Source organism: Berghia stephanieae, chromosome 10 (assembly GCF_034508935.2).
Source record: "Berghia stephanieae isolate SIO BIC M18660-M18661 chromosome 10, UCSD_Bste_1.3, whole genome shotgun sequence".
Taxonomy (NCBI): Eukaryota; Metazoa; Mollusca; class Gastropoda; order Nudibranchia; family Aeolidiidae; genus Berghia; species Berghia stephanieae.
The window spans coordinates 18617874-18633859 of record NC_088369.1 but is presented as its reverse complement, the minus strand read 5'-3'; the positions used below and the strand labels follow the sequence as shown (position 1 = coordinate 18633859).

General features: G+C 37.0%; 1 protein-coding gene across 6 annotated transcripts in view; it reads right to left on the bottom strand.

The window, feature by feature from the left end:
- The window catches only part of LOC144980756 (chordin-like protein 2), a 53703-nt gene that overhangs the window by 1337 nt on the left and 36380 nt on the right, over positions 1-15986 (bottom strand). For 4 of the 6 annotated variants that reach the window (XR_013646950.1, XR_013646951.1, XM_078928532.1 and 1 more), the window contains 8 exons: positions 15283-15376; positions 10084-10229; positions 8200-8296; positions 6207-6257; positions 5450-5550; positions 3736-4000; positions 1145-1375; positions 721-816 (listed from right to left, as the gene is read on the bottom strand). Coding sequence is in view for 4 of the 6 variants with exons in the window: in XM_078928532.1 (XP_078784658.1) it covers positions 721-816; positions 1145-1375; positions 3736-4000; positions 5450-5550; positions 6207-6257; positions 8200-8296; positions 10084-10229; positions 15283-15376 (1081 nt within the window). In the remaining 2 variants the exon portion in view is untranslated. Of the gene's footprint in view, positions 1-720; positions 817-1144; positions 1376-3735; positions 4001-5449; positions 5551-6206; positions 6258-8199; positions 8297-10083; positions 10254-15282; positions 15377-15986 lie in introns of all 6 variants that reach the window. The other 2 variants (XM_078928529.1, XM_078928530.1) reach the window with 1 other exon arrangement.

The window sequence follows — 15986 nt, the reverse complement described above, 5'->3', positions numbered from 1 at the left end:
CTAAAAACACTTCTCATTCCATCGCAGTCTATAACCAGGTACTCATTCAGACTTGAGTAAAATGAGTAGATTCTAAGTTCAAATAACATTTTCTTCGGACGATTTTGGGCCTGGAGGTTGAAGGAGGTTCGACGATCCAGCTTGAGGCAGCATGAAATTTGAGTCCTAGGGAAATATATTTTCGCCTCACATAATCAGATTTTTCTCTATACTCAGGTGTTAATGAGTATTTGGTGGGAAAAAATGTTGTCTTTATAGAAAACAAATTAAAACGTGCCTCACAGGCTGCATGTCTCGATCTACATATTCAGTGTTGCTGTTAACTTGTGACAACTTATAAAGTGTTTTGAGCATCTTTAATGAATATATCAATATTTTATATATATATATATATATATATATATATATATATATATATATATAAATACAATATATATAATATACTGGCCAGGCGAAGTTGTCGTACCAGTAAGGTCGCGGGTTCAAACCCCCATCATCGCCGCGAAATTTTTTTTTATTCTCTATTGACTTCTGGCACTTTCCTACTCACTTCATCTCTTAATATATACATATATATGATTATATATATATATTATATATATATATATATATATATATATATATATATATATATATATATATATAAACGGTCAGACTGTTGTTATTTTTTCTTTTTATTATTTAAAAAAGTCAATCCATCACCCACAAGCCATGACTTACGTTTAACAGAGGTGCCAATGAGATTCTTTGTTGTTATTTTACGTCGCAGGGAAGAATTTTCTGGCATTGACGATTTCTTGCTTGACGTGATAAATCCTGATGAAAATATGAAATAATATCCATTATAATCAAGTAGAAAGGGAGGGGGGGGGTCTCGATAGCTCAGTTGGTAGTGTATTCACTTCGCACGTTGGGTGACTGTGAAATATTATTGCAGCTGCATCTATATAGACCATATTATTCGACGTGCACGTATTTGCAGGTCTGATAATCCAATTCCTTATGGGGCTCATTGTTGTAATGGAAATCTCAAAAGAAAAAAATGACGCAAAATATTGTCCATAATAATAATTTAAACTAGGCCCATAAATGGGTTCGGATGTCAGACCTGCATATATGTACACATCGGCCATAATATTATTACCTTTTCTAATAGTCCAATCTATTTTCTCCCATTTCCCGCCACTCTTGAGGTCATCGAGGATTAGTGTGTGAGAGTTGTCCCCCTTGATTATGTAGACCAGATAATCTGCCTTCTTGTGGACGCAGAGTTTGACTTTAGCCACGTCCATGCTGATGGTACCCAATGTTTTACTGGACTCGGGTTTGAGAATCTCAAGAGTTGAAGGTTTTTCTGGAACTTTCTTGTTGTTTTCTGTAAGAATTCAAAGTCGACTGATATCATTTTTGGTTGTCGTAGACATTTTCAATGAACACAACAAACATTGTAGCCTAAAAAGCACTTTGAGCACGTTTAGAAGGTATTGCGCTATATAAATGCTCATTTATTTTTCCATTAACATCACAACCACAACCACCAATAGCCCCACCACCAACATCATCATTAGCGACAACAGCAACAACAATCGCGATAGCAACAACTACAACAGCAGCAGCAACAACAACAACAACAACAACAACAAATCAAGAAATTAAGGAGCAGGCACTGGTGTAAGATAAAGGTGCCAGACAAAGCAAGAAAGAAAAATACAAGAAAAAAAAAAGCATCCCAAAAAATCAGTCGAGGTCGAGGTGGAATGATTTTTATGGGATGTTTTTTGTTTTTTCTTGTATTTTTCTTTCTTGCTTTGTCTGGCACCTTTCACACACACTTGTTCAGTTCTATAACAACAACAGCAACAACTACAACACACCAATGCAATCATCATCACTACCAACACCACAATTGTGTTAATATTATAGTATTTGCTGTGTTGGACACAACTAAGGGGACATAATCGATGACAAACACATTCCCCCTTAGAGCAAGAATTCGATTTTAAATAACTATTTAACTGCGGTATTCTGAGAACAACATTATTTAAAAATTTGGCCAGAAAACTCGTCCTTCAAATATCGATCAATTTCATGATCCTCGGTTGACAAAAAAAAACAAAACTCTCAATAATCTCTATCGCGAGGTCTTCATTAATGTCCCAGGTTTGAGAGTTCCTGCCAAGATGAGGGTTAAATGGAGCTTTAAATAGCGCAATATCCACTAAATGTGCTCAAAGCGTTTTACATGGGGTCCCTTGTCAACAGCAACATAATTTAACATGGACGGGACATGCCGCCTGCTAGACGATATTACAATTTTTCGGACTAAGACAACGCTGTTAACGGCCAGGTACTCATTTTACACCTGAGTACGGTGAGAGAATGTGAGTAAAGAGCCTTTTCCAAGGACTCAACTATGCGCCGAGCGCGAGGCTCGAACCCAGGACCTTTCGATCCGAACGCGAGTGTCATACCACAAGACCACATAGCCGCACAGGGTCATTTAAATCGATCGATATTTGAAGAACGAATTTTCTGGCCAAGTTTTTAAATACGGGTTTTTTTTTTGCAGAGTTTGGCGGTTAGCTGGTTAAGGGCTAACCCACACCGGAGACTGACTCCGTCACCCGGCTCTGCCGTCCTCTGCCGTCTTCCGGATAAAGACATCCGACACAGACACAATACTACGAATAAAGAGAAGAGCCGCTAGACCTACCCATACCTACCAAGCACCCGACGTCCGCTGTCGGGTTTTTGTTTTTCGAGCTTGGTATGGGTAGATAGGTTTAGCGGCTCTTCTTTTTATTCTTAGTATTTTGTCCGTGCCCGACGTCTTTATCCGGAAGACGACAGAGGACGGCAAAGCCGGTTCGTCGGAGTCAGTCTCCAGTGTGGGTTAGCCCTATAGGGAATGAGATTAGCGGAAGAGTAGCGTCCCTTGATTGGAGGTCACCCATAGTCTGTGACGTCACCGGCGGAAAAGTTATTAGAGAGGGAACGTCATGTTGGTTGTGCGCATGCGTCTCCCTCTAATAACTTTTCCGCCGGTGACGTCACAGACAATGGGTGACGTCCAATCAAGGGACGCTACTCTTCCGCTAATCTCATTCCCTCTAGGGGAATGGTGGAAGTGAAAGATTGTAACGAAAATACTAGGAAGGTTGTTGTGATGATGATGATGAAGATGGTGATGATGATGAAGATGGTGATGATGATGTTGTTGTTGCTGATGTCGATTTTTTTTTGTTTCTTCGATGACTACGATGTTACTTGTGTGCATCTGTGTGAGTGTGTCTATGTTAATATTGTATTGTTTTAAATGTGTAACAAAATGACACAATGCCACTTTTTTGAGGACAATAAAGATTTATTATTATTATTATTATTATTATTATTATTATTATTATTATTATTATTATTATTATTATTTTATTATTATTATTATTATTATTATTATTATTATTATTATTATTATTATTATTATTATTATTATTATTATTATTATTCTTATTCTTATTATATTATTATTATTATTATTATTATTATTATTATTATTATTATTATTATTGTTATTATTATTATTATTATTATTATTATTATTATTATTATTATTATTATTATTCTTATTATTATTATTATTATTATTATTATTATTATTTTATTATTATTATTATTATTATTATTATTATTATTATTATTATTATTATTATTATTATTATTATTATTATGTCTGCTTACTTTTGCATCGTCTTTTCTTCTTCCTTCCTTTTCGTTTCTTTTTCTGTCCTCCTTTTTCCTTTTTGCATTTCTTTTTCTTCCCATCTGTCTTTCCGTCTTTTTTCTTTTCATCTTTTTTCCTTCCATCTTTTTCATTGACTTTTCGTTCCGTTCGTTTCTTCTTGGGACATTCCTTACAACATTTGCCTCTTCTGAGTTGTGGCCGCTTGCATTTGTAGCTGGACTTGGCCGGACATTGGACTCTGTTACAGGCCACTTGACCGTTCTGGGAGTGGACATAGGGATGATGGTGGTGGTTGGGGTGGTGTGGGAGTGGTGATGATGATGATGATGGTGGTGTGGGAGTGGTGATGATGATGATGATGATGATGATGATGATGGTGGTGTGGGAGTGGTGATGATGATGATGATGATGATGATGATGATGGTGGTGTGGGAGTGGTGATGATGATGATGATGGTGGTGTGGGAGTGGTGATGATGATGATGATGATGGTGGTGGTGTGGGAGTGGTGATGATGATGATGATGATGATGATGATGATGATGATGATGATGATGATGATGATGGTGGTGTGGGAGTGGTGATGATGATGATGATGATGGTGATGGTGGTGTGGGAGTGGTGATGATGATGATGATGATGATGATGGTGGTGAGGGAGTGGTGATGATGATGATGATGATGATGGTGGTGTGGGAGTGGTGATGATGATGATGATGGTGGTGTTGGATTGGTGATGGTGATGATGATGATGGTGGTGTGGGAGTGGTGATGATGATGATGATGATGATGATGGTGGTGGTGGTGTGGGAGTGGTGATGATGATGATGATGGTGGTGGTGTGGGAGTGGTGATGATGATGATGATGATGATGGTGGTGGTGTGGGAGTGGTGGTGGTGGTAGTGGTGGTGATGGTGGTGGTGGTGGTGATAGTGATGATGATGGTGATGATGGTAGTGGTGGTGGTAGTGGTGATGATGATGATGATGATGGTGGTGATGATGATGATGATGATGATGATGATGATGATGGTGATGATGATGATGATGATGATGATGATGATGATGATGATGATGATGATGATGATGGTGGTGGTGGTGGTGTGGGAGTGGTGGTGATGATGATGATGATGATGATGATGATGATGATGATGATGATGGTGGTGTTGGTGTGGGAGTGGTGATGATGATGATGATGATGATGATGATGATGATGATGATGATGATGATGATGATGATGATGATGATGGTGGTGTGGGAGTGGTGGTGATGATGATGATGATGATGATGATGATGATGATGATGATGATGATGATGATGGTGGTGTGGGAGTGGTGGTGGTGGTGTTGGTGATGCTATTAATGGTGATGACGACGATGATGATGATGATTGATGATGATGCTGAAGAAGAAGAAGAAGAAGAAGAAGAAGAAGAAGAAGAAGAAGAAGAAGAAGAAGAAGAAGAAGAAGAAGAAGATGATGATGATGATGATGATGATGATAATGATGATGGGGTTGATAATGGTTTTGATGACGATGATGATGATGATGATGATGATGATGATGATGATGATAATGATGATAATGATGATGGGGTTGATAATGATTTTGATGATGATGATGATGATGATGATGATGATGATGATGATGATGATGATGATGATGATGATGAAGATCTGAAAATTTTATTTTATAGCGGACCGTGAAACTTACCTGGCATTTACAGACCACACAATCCATGGCGCCAAACTGGCCTACCACTGGTTTCCAGGTGGTCCCGTTCCTCTGTGGTCCCATGGTGGAAGACATGCAATCTGGGGGCAGGAGTGGACGGGGAGGTGAGGGGGAAGGGGGGGGGGGTACATGTGGACGTTATAGATAGAATGCAGTTGACGTCACTCGGGTCATTGTTATTGTTTTTTTACTGTTGTTTTTTTTTTGCCATCCATGTTTATGAGTAATTCTCACTAAACTGTATTAAACAGACTATAAATGTTTAAGGTTACACATAGTTTTGTGTGTTGGTCCATTATACTTCTGGATGGCAATGTTGTGAGCTTCTTAGCTAAGCGCATACTATCTATAGTAGAACGAAGTTGATCATCGATTTGGTATGTTAGTGTTTTTGCCATCCATGTTTATGAGTATTCTCACTAAACTGTATTAACCAGACTATAACGTTAAGGTTACACATAGTTTTGTGTGTTGGTCTGTTATACTTCTGGATGGCAATGTTGTGAGCTTCTTAGCCAAGCGCATACTATCTATAGAATGATTGAAAATAACGTCACTCATCTCTTTTAAACTAATAAACAAATTATTTATTAATTCATTCATTCATTTATGAAAAAAAAAGAAACCATAAACAAAACCTTTAAAAACAAGAAACAAAGACTCATATCTATAGGTATTCAATTCTAAAAATAGAGTATCATCATGTAAAACTTAAAAATAAACAGTTTCATTTTACCTCCAGGTTTCAAACGCCCTACTTTAGAAGGCTCGGGGTCGACCTTGTATTCTGCAAGAAAAAAGAGAAAGGGAAATTTATAGAAGGAACGAAATTGTCGTCATACAGATCTTTGTTATTGTTTTATAGACAGCCATTTTAATAATTGGTTCTCACTAAATTATGTCTGTCAGACTGTAAACGCCCAATGTTAGAAATAGTTTTTGTGTTAACCTATTAATGGCTGGGGAGGGGGGGGGGGGGCGAACTGGCCGAGTGGTTAAGGCATTGCACTGTGATCCGGATGACCCGGGTTCGAGCCCCGCTTCAGGTACTTTCGTTTTTTTTCCTTGAGCAAGATTATTAACCCCCAATTTGCTCACTTGGACAACACGGTTGATTCCTGTTGACATCAGACATCTTGTTTGATGAGTTATCTATATTCCTTCTTGGTATGCCTGAGCGACGATATCTTATGATATCGTGGCGCAAAAGGCATATTTTTTTATATTTTTCTTAATAGGGAATGAGATTAGCGGAAGAGTAGCGTCCCATGATTGGACGTCACCTTACAGAGAGAACGTCAAAATGGTTTTGCGCATGTGTCTCTCTCGTCCTCGCTTTCGGTGAAGTGTCTCATGCCGCACAACCAACATGACGTTCTCTCTCTAATAACTTTTCAGCTCGTGACTTCCAATCAAGGGACGCTACTCTTCCGCTAATATCATTCCCTATGGCGGTGTTCCAAGTTGTCCAATCTGCAGCATCTCTCTCTCTCTCTCTCTCTCTCTCTATCTCTCTCTCTCTCTCTCTCTCTCTCTCTCTCTCTCTTTCAACAGGACGCCGCCAGGTGGTTTTGGGTGTCTCCTGGGTGGGGTTCCTGGCCTCTCATAGTGGGCAGGGAGGCACTTACTGTGTCTTCTATCCCACTGCATCTGTTTTCCAACTCGCTTGTCTTGGAATGAGATTACTTGGTTTTGTCCAGGTCCTGGCCAGATACCCCGGCTGGGAGGGAAACATTCTAATGTATAGTTAGTTTGGGGAGATGATATTTACCTTGTAAATCATCTCTGTTTATGCACTGTATTGTTTTTCCTTTTACATACGTATGATTTGTAAACCATTGAGTATGTTCCTCTTAGTGTGCTTGTGTCTGGATGCGACATTTAGTGATCCCAAACTAAGTACACTGATAGTGTGCTCTTGGAATCTACATCTGTTCCCTATTTGAACCAATTCCTCCTTGTCTTACCTTTTCTTGGATGTTTTAATAGTAATTCTAAAACTTTTGACTATCCCATTTTCTTCCTTTTTATTTGCGCTAATATGATCTTAACGTGTTGCTAGCGCCGTAAAACGCTTAAAAACAACAACATTTTTGATGTCTCTTTACTTTTTCTCTCTGGAGCCCATGTCAGTGCTGTCACATCGTCATTATCCTATTTTTTTAGTATGGTATAATTACGCGTCACTTATCTATAGTTAGGGGTAGAATAAACAATGAATAGACAGCTGATAATAATAATAGTAATAATAATAATAATATATAATAATAATAATAATAATAATAATAATAATATAATAATAATAATAATAATAATAATAATAATAATAATAATAATAATAATAATAATAATAATAATAATATAATAATAATAATAATAATAATAATAATAATAATAATAAATAATAATAATAATAATAATAATAATAATATAATAATAATAATAATAATAATAATAATAATAATAATAATAATAATAATAATAATAATAATAATAATAATAATAATATATAATAATAATAATAATAAATAATAATATAATAATAATAATAATAATAATAATAATAATAATAATATAATAATAATAATAATAATTAAAACACATTTATACAGCGCTCATTCTCGTGTAAAACACAAGCTCTGGGCACTTTACAATATAAATTATCAATTTGGGAAAACCAAAAAAAAACAACAACAAAAAAAAAACATACAATTGAAGAAACAGCTTACCAGCACATTGTTGACAGCAGTCGTTGGACACGGTGATTGTCCGGAGACAGTTTGGGGTGATGATGCATTTTTTCAGATGGCAAAAGACTTGACCTCTCTGAGCGTCATTGATGAGAAAATCAAAATACAATACAAAATATTAACATGTAATATTTCGTTAACTTTTATACGGTTGTGAAATGTGAACGCTTGACAAAGAATGTTGTAGGAGGTTAATTAAAGGCATTTGAGATGTGGATATATCGAAGAATGTTGAGGGTATCATGGACAGACTGGTATACGAACGAGGAAGTGTTGAACAAGGTGAGAAAGGGAAGAATGTTGATCTATACCATCAGAAAGAGGCAGTTACGGTTTCTTGGACATGTGTAGAGAAGAGACGGAATAGAAAAGTTGGTAACATCTGGGATGATCGAAGGAAAGAGAGCTAGAGGAAGAAAGAGAATGACATATGTTATTTAAATAACCTAATAATGGCCAAAAGTGATTTTAAAAGCTACGCTGACTTCATGCCAGAGGATCGTGATTCGTGGAGACAGCAGACCGGCAACGTGCTCAAGAGAGAACCAACGACGGATGATGATGAACTTTAGAAGATCTTATTGTTACGCATTATCAACTACACCAAAACTCTCAAACCTGGGACTTCAATGAAGATTTCGAGAAGTTTCAGGTTTAACGTTTTTTGACAAGATGATGGTCAGTTAAAACAATCGATATATTTGAAGGACGAGTTTTCTGGCTAAAATTTCGAATACGTGTTTTTCAAGAGTGCAGCATGACGGTATCTTATTTCATTAAATCACATAGATCTAGATATATGTGAAATCCAAAATTGAACATAAAGTTCACCCAGCTTGGGCGCACATTGTATGATCACATACTCTGGTTATATGCTTAATTTACTCAAAAGTCTTTTTCTCTTTTCCAGATAAGAATGGATGGTATTTTATTTTTTTGTTTGTTTTGACAAGCTCGAGACAAAAAAAAAAAAAAAAAAAACAACAACAAAAAAACGGCAGAGGACATCGGTTGCTTGGTATGGGTAAGTCTAGCGGATCTTCTCTTTATTCTTAGTAATTTGCCCGTGTCCGACGTCTTTATCCGGAAGACGGCAGATGACGGGTCGTCGGAGTCAGTATCTGGTGTGGGTTAACCCTAACTATGAATATGTTATTCATTGAATGATAAGGCGGCATAAGTTTTTTTTTTTTTTTGTAGCAGGATGCTATAGGCAGGTTCTTACGATTACGATAATAATGTCCTGGGCATTTTTTTTTTTTTGCTCTATGGATCAGAATGTTGAAAAATCACAGAAAGTATAATCCAGAAATTTGAGGTATTCCAAAATAACGACGAATTTTCAAGATCTTCTGGCCGAATACAATCTCAAATGTGGATCTGAGAGAACTAGAGCAAACTCGAGTTTCTGGTGAGGCCCACTAAAAATGTGAGTATGGCAATAATTTGGGCATGTCTGTCGGAGACCTGATCAAATACTGAGAAAAAAAGGCATTGCAATGGACACCCCAAGGAAGGAGGAAGCAAGGCCGCCCGAAGAAGATCTGAAGACGTTGCGTGGAGTTGGACCTAAAGCAAAGAGGTCTGTCTGTCCCTCGAGATCGCCCCAAGAATAGCTGCTGACAGGACCAGGTGGAGATCCCTTGCATCGCCTCAAGTGCCAGCAGGCCCGAGAGAATTGCGTAAGTGAAGGAGCATTTATTTTGGTTAGAAAATGCGATGCGAGTAATTTGAAACCAGAAGATCAGTTGCGCACTGTATCACTATAAGTGTGACGTCAAAAGACTCGTTTCACACTTCCAATGATATTGTAACCGGTCTGTTGACGTCACACGTATATTTTTCCCTATTGGTAGTACTTACGAAACATTGGCAGAGAACACACTGGTCGTGCAGAGGCTTGTAGTTTGTGCTGTTGGACGGGAACTCTTCTCCTTCCTCGTAGTGCGCACCGTCATAGTCACATCCGGGAGGGGGAGTGAACTCTGGGCGGACAACTTCCACCTCCACTGTGGGCGGAATGTTGGGAATTTCTAGGATGAGGAGGAGGTCGGAGGAGGAGTGGGAGGAGTGGGAGGAAGGGGAGGAGGAGGAGGAGGGAAATGCAGGCAACTAAAGCTAAGGTTGACCAAAACTACGATGGTGAGGTGAGACAACAAATGCAACATTCTACATACAGTCAAACACCGTTAATACAATGCAGTGTGTCACCGGGGAATTAATTTTACTATACAATGTTTTAAATTATAGGATTACAAATTATTTGAAAGAATGTCATTTAACAGAATTATTACAAAGTATCAAAATAGAAACATGTAAATAAATAAACAAATAAATAAATAAATTTATTGATAATAAATAAACAAGTAAATTTTGTAAAATTAATTTTGTAATTTCTGTTTCTAACCAGAGGCGTTTTAGTTTGTACTATTCATTCCAACGCATTCTGTGCTAATTAGAAGTCTTTTTCAGTTAAATGAAGATAGATAAATAGATGAATATTGAGAAAATTGGGAATAATAAATATATAAATATATAATAAAAAAATATGACAAATAAATAATAATATTAAAAATAAATGACATAATAAATAGTATATAAACGAATATATAATATAATAAATGGATAAACAAATTATAATAAATAAATAAATAAATTAATAAATAAATAAAAATAAATAAATAAATAAATAAATAAATAAATAAATAGATAAATGATAAATGAATAAATAATGTTTAAAAACAAATAAATACTTCAGGATAATTACGGACATATTCTTTTTTTTAACGACCAATTTATCAACCATATAATAGACTCTATCGTCGTAATAACAGTGTTTGACTGTAACACATGATGGTAAAACAACACACAATAAACACACTGGAAACACGAGTAGTTGTATAGAAGACACTGACACACCATTCTGTCGTACATCGACAAGATAATCTTTAGAAAAAATTTGGCCAGATTTGTTTTGTATTTTTTCTTCGTGATAGTATTAGGGGAATGCGTTTGTCACCGATGATGTCCCTTAGTTGTGTCCAACACAGCGGATGTTATTATAGAAGGAACGAAATTAACGTCACTCAGCTCTTTATTATTGTTTTTAGGCAGTTATTTTTATGAGTAATTCTCACTAAATTCTATCAATCAGATTATAAACGTTTAAGATTACACATAGTTTTGTGTGTTGGTACGTTATATCCGGCTGGCGGATGTTATGAGGGTTTTTTTAGATAAACGCATAGCATCAATTAGAATAACTTAGACATTAACAACATTGCTCAAGACATGACGGTTTCTGTAAGTGTACGAAACTCACAAATTGCACCAACGCATGCGCATGCGCACAAGCCATAACGTGCTTAGTTGACGGTCCGGTGTGTTTCCGTCCTTGTTATTATCAGTATGTCACACATAAAGGGACATAATTAGGCATCAAACGCATTCACTCAGTATCAATAAATTACTAAAGTTCGAACGTGTCAAAATGAAATCTCAACCCCAAGACTTCCAGGAAGAAAAGTATCAGAATTAAAACGTGTTGACAAGTTGTCATTCATTTTCATTTATCGCTAATGAAGTAAACAAAATAAATTCTGGCTAAAAATGGAGAGAAAAAAGAAAAGTTGTTAAAAAGATTTTGGTTAGTGTACGGCTGGCAATGGGGAGGATATATGTGGCCCATTGTCTCAAAACGGTATTACAATAATGTGTACATATTTGCAGGTCTGATAACCCAAATTGTTAGGGGTTAATTGGTGGAATGGAAATACTCTCAAACCACTCTCAAACCACCGCAATATATTGTTCATGACAAAAATGCTATATCAAGCCAATAATTGGAAAAACTGTTGAAAAAAAAAATCGCTTTCATCAGTTGTTCTGGATTAAATAATGAAAAATAAACTAAAAACTGACAATCTTGCATCAGAATTATAGTATTAATAGCTTTTCTTTCGCTTTTTAAAAAGACCTAATAATGTAAATATTAACTTATTAATGTATTTGTTATGCAATACTTACAATGACAATTTAAACTATTTTACAGATTGAAATTGCAAGGACAAAACTCGGGAGAACCGCTGGAAGCATGAAAAAGTGGGGGCTGAGTGAGACTAGCTTGTGTACATGTGGATGCCCAGAGCAGACGATGGAGCACATCCTTAGAGAATGCCAGGATGGGTCCAGCTGCATTGACCATGACCTAAGAGTCTGCTCCCCAGATGCTGTGGAGTCGGTTCGGTGTTGGAGCGACCGTAGCCATCGTTATGTTATAGCCTGATACTGAAATCCAAAAGGACTGGCAGTTTGACGTCATTATTTGGATTTTGCACTGCTTAGTGAGTTGTCGTTAGTCGAGCTCATGGAAACAAGTTATTTCATTGGTTGAACTATTGAATACAACTCACGATTTGTTTTCTTTCGTGGCAAAAGACTGGCATTTTGACGTCATTTTTTGGTTAGTGTCAGGCCATAACTTTACGATGGCCAGGGAGCGACACGTTATAATGATGATTACAAGTAAACAAGCATACGGTCTTTTTCTATCAATATGTATTATTTCTTACCAATGATTAGTTCCTTTAATTTAACGATTTGACTTTTAGAATTATCATTGTGCCTATGAACTCGTTAACTTATAGCCTGACACTGACTTAAAAAATGACGTCAAAATGCCAGTATTTGGCCACAAAAGAAAAAAAATCGTGAGTTGTATTCAATAGTTCAACCAATGAAATCACTTGTTTCCATGAGCACTTCTAACGACAACTCACTAGGCGGTGCAAAAAAACAAATAATGACGTCAAAATGCCAATCTTTTTGGGTTTCAGTGTCAAGCGATAACTTAACGATGGCTACGCTATAAATCTATTTATAAATCTATCAAAATCTATTTTTAGTAAAACCGGATGTGTTTAGGAGAAATGAAAAAAAATCTTGAACCTCTATGTTCTATGACAAAGGTTACGTCTCATAATATTTCTGCTATTATGCTACAGTAAAATCGGGATTTCCCCAAAAGTAGTGTAATCTAGATGCAGACATTCTATTAGCAGGTCTGATTACCGAACTCATTTAACCAGTAGATTTTTGATCAATCAAAACATGGAATTTGTGTCACAGCTTTACATGTGCTCGGACAAACATAGTTGTTTGTTTATAGATAGTATGCGCTTGGCTAAGAAGCTCATAACATTGCCATCCGGAAGTATAACGGACCAAAACACAAAACTGTGTGTAACCATAAACTTTTATTGTGTGGTTGATACACTTTAGTGAGAATCACTCACAAACGCGGATGGCAAAATACAATAACAAAGGCTTGAGTGACGTCATCTTCGTTCTATCTATAAACAATAACGTGAATGAAATCGTCCTCTCTCTGATCATTGTTAATGTTTTCATACCCCCAAATGGTTGACTAGTTATCACACGATTTTCTCGATCATATTATTATAAACGTATGAATTTACATATAGTTTTCTGCGTTGGTTCTATTGATCAAGCGATGGAACAGTGGGCATTTTACTTAGACACGAATCATCGATAGTAAAACCTGTATAGATATTATGAAGATGACGTCACTCCGGTCTTTGTTATTGCTTTTGCCACCCGAGTTTATGAGTAATTCTCACTAATCTGTGTGAACCAGACTATAAACCTTCAAGGTTACACATAGTTGTGTGTGTTGGTCCCTTATACTTCCGGATGGCACTGTTGTGAGCTTCTTAGCCAAGCGCATACTATCTATAGTTTACTATGCTTACCAATCACTGCCATTGTTTACATTATGACGACTGTCCGAGAGGCGTGATTATCAAGGTGTCTTTTTAGGGCTTGGTTTAACATTGTTGTTATAGACAATATTTTTCGTTGGTTTGAGAGTATTTCCAGTATAACAATGATGGGCCCATAACAATTTGGGATATCAGACCTGTAAATAAGTACACGCTGGGTAGAACAATACCGCTTTGAGACGATGGGTTACATATGTTCTATGATAACCACAACGTTCGTTAGTTCAGAGTGAGGTTAGGGCACAATGGAAGTCTTGGTGACTCCAAACTAAGAAACTGGGGAGCAGGCACTGGTGTAAGATAAAGATCTGAACAAGTGTATATGAAAAGTGCCAGACAAAGGAAGAAAGAAAAATACAAGAAAAAAAAAGAACATCCGAAAAAACCAGTCTACCTCGACTGGGGATCAAACCTCAAGACCTTCTGGTTACCGGTCAGACGTGCAAGCATTATTACGCATGACAGCACACTTATTAGTTTGTGAAGTGACAACCAATGTTCTAAACTAACCCCTGTTTCTTAATTGGATTCAATAGTCTGATGTCACGTCGCCCAGCACCGGCGGTCATCGTGGTTCTAATCAAAGAAGATCAGTACTTTTTATTCTTCATGCTGACTAGAACTTTTCATATGTCTTGTGATCAGAAGGTGTAAAAGTCAAAACAAGATCATAGTTATGTTTTTTTTTTCCCCTCTGGATACACTTTTATGCTCGTCTGAGAAATATTTCATAAGGGCGTTACCATGCGTCATTATGAGGGAAGTGACGTCATGACTGTTGAAGCAAATTAAAGATAAGAAGATACGATGGCTCTAAATAAATATGTTTTTTTTCCAAACCTATAACCATGCACACATGACGTTAGGTTAGTTCACAAAAACACACAAGGATTTCACATTTGTTGTAGGAATGGCATGCTCTCAAACGATAATCACAGAAAAAAAAATATAGCTATAACAGAACGACTCGATATCATCATCATCATCATCATCGTCGTCGTCGTCGTCGTCGTCGTCAACACCATCATCATCATCGTCGTCTTCAACACCATCATTATCATCATTAACAACCTAATCACCCCATCACCATCATTACCACCAACACCACCACCACCATCACCATCATCCTCCTCACCACCACAACCACCACCATCACCACCACCACCACCACCACCACCACCACCACCATCACCACCACCATCACCATCACAACCACCACCACCACCCCCCCCCCCCCCGCCACCCCATCCCCATCACTTACCTTCACACACAGGACAACACTCCCCAGCAATGTACCTCGGGTCCTCACAATCTGGTTTCTTACAATCAGCGCTCGTACACCTCACCTCTCCACCCTGAATAGGAAATATAGAGAAAAAATAATCATTCAGATCGTAGCAATTGGATTCAGTAGTCTGATGTCACGCCACCCGGCAACGGCGGCCATCTTGGTTCAAAACAAAGAAAATCATTACTTTTTATTCTTCATGCTGGCTAGAACTTTTCATATGTCTTGTGATCAGAATGTGTAAAAGTCAAAACATGATCAAATTTATGTGTTTTTTTCCCCCTCTGGATACGCTTTTATGCTCGCCGGGGAAATATTTCATACTGGCGTCCGCCATTGTTCCGATAGTTTAGAGCCAGTGTTACTAAGTTACCATGCGTCATTAGGAAGGAAGTGACGTTATGACTGTTGAAGAGTATTGTAAACTTATATATAGAATGAAGTTGACGTCACTCAAGTCTTTGTTATTGTTTTTTTTTTTTTGTTTTTTTTTTTTTTTTTTTTGTAATCTACGTTTTTGAGTAATTTTCACTATGAACGTTTAAGGTTACACAGATTTTGGTGTGTTGGTCCGTTGTACTTCTGGATGGCAATGTTGTGAGCTTCTTAGCCAAGCGTATACTATCTATAGATAGTTCGAAGATGACGTCACTCATGTCTTTGTTATTGTTTTTTTT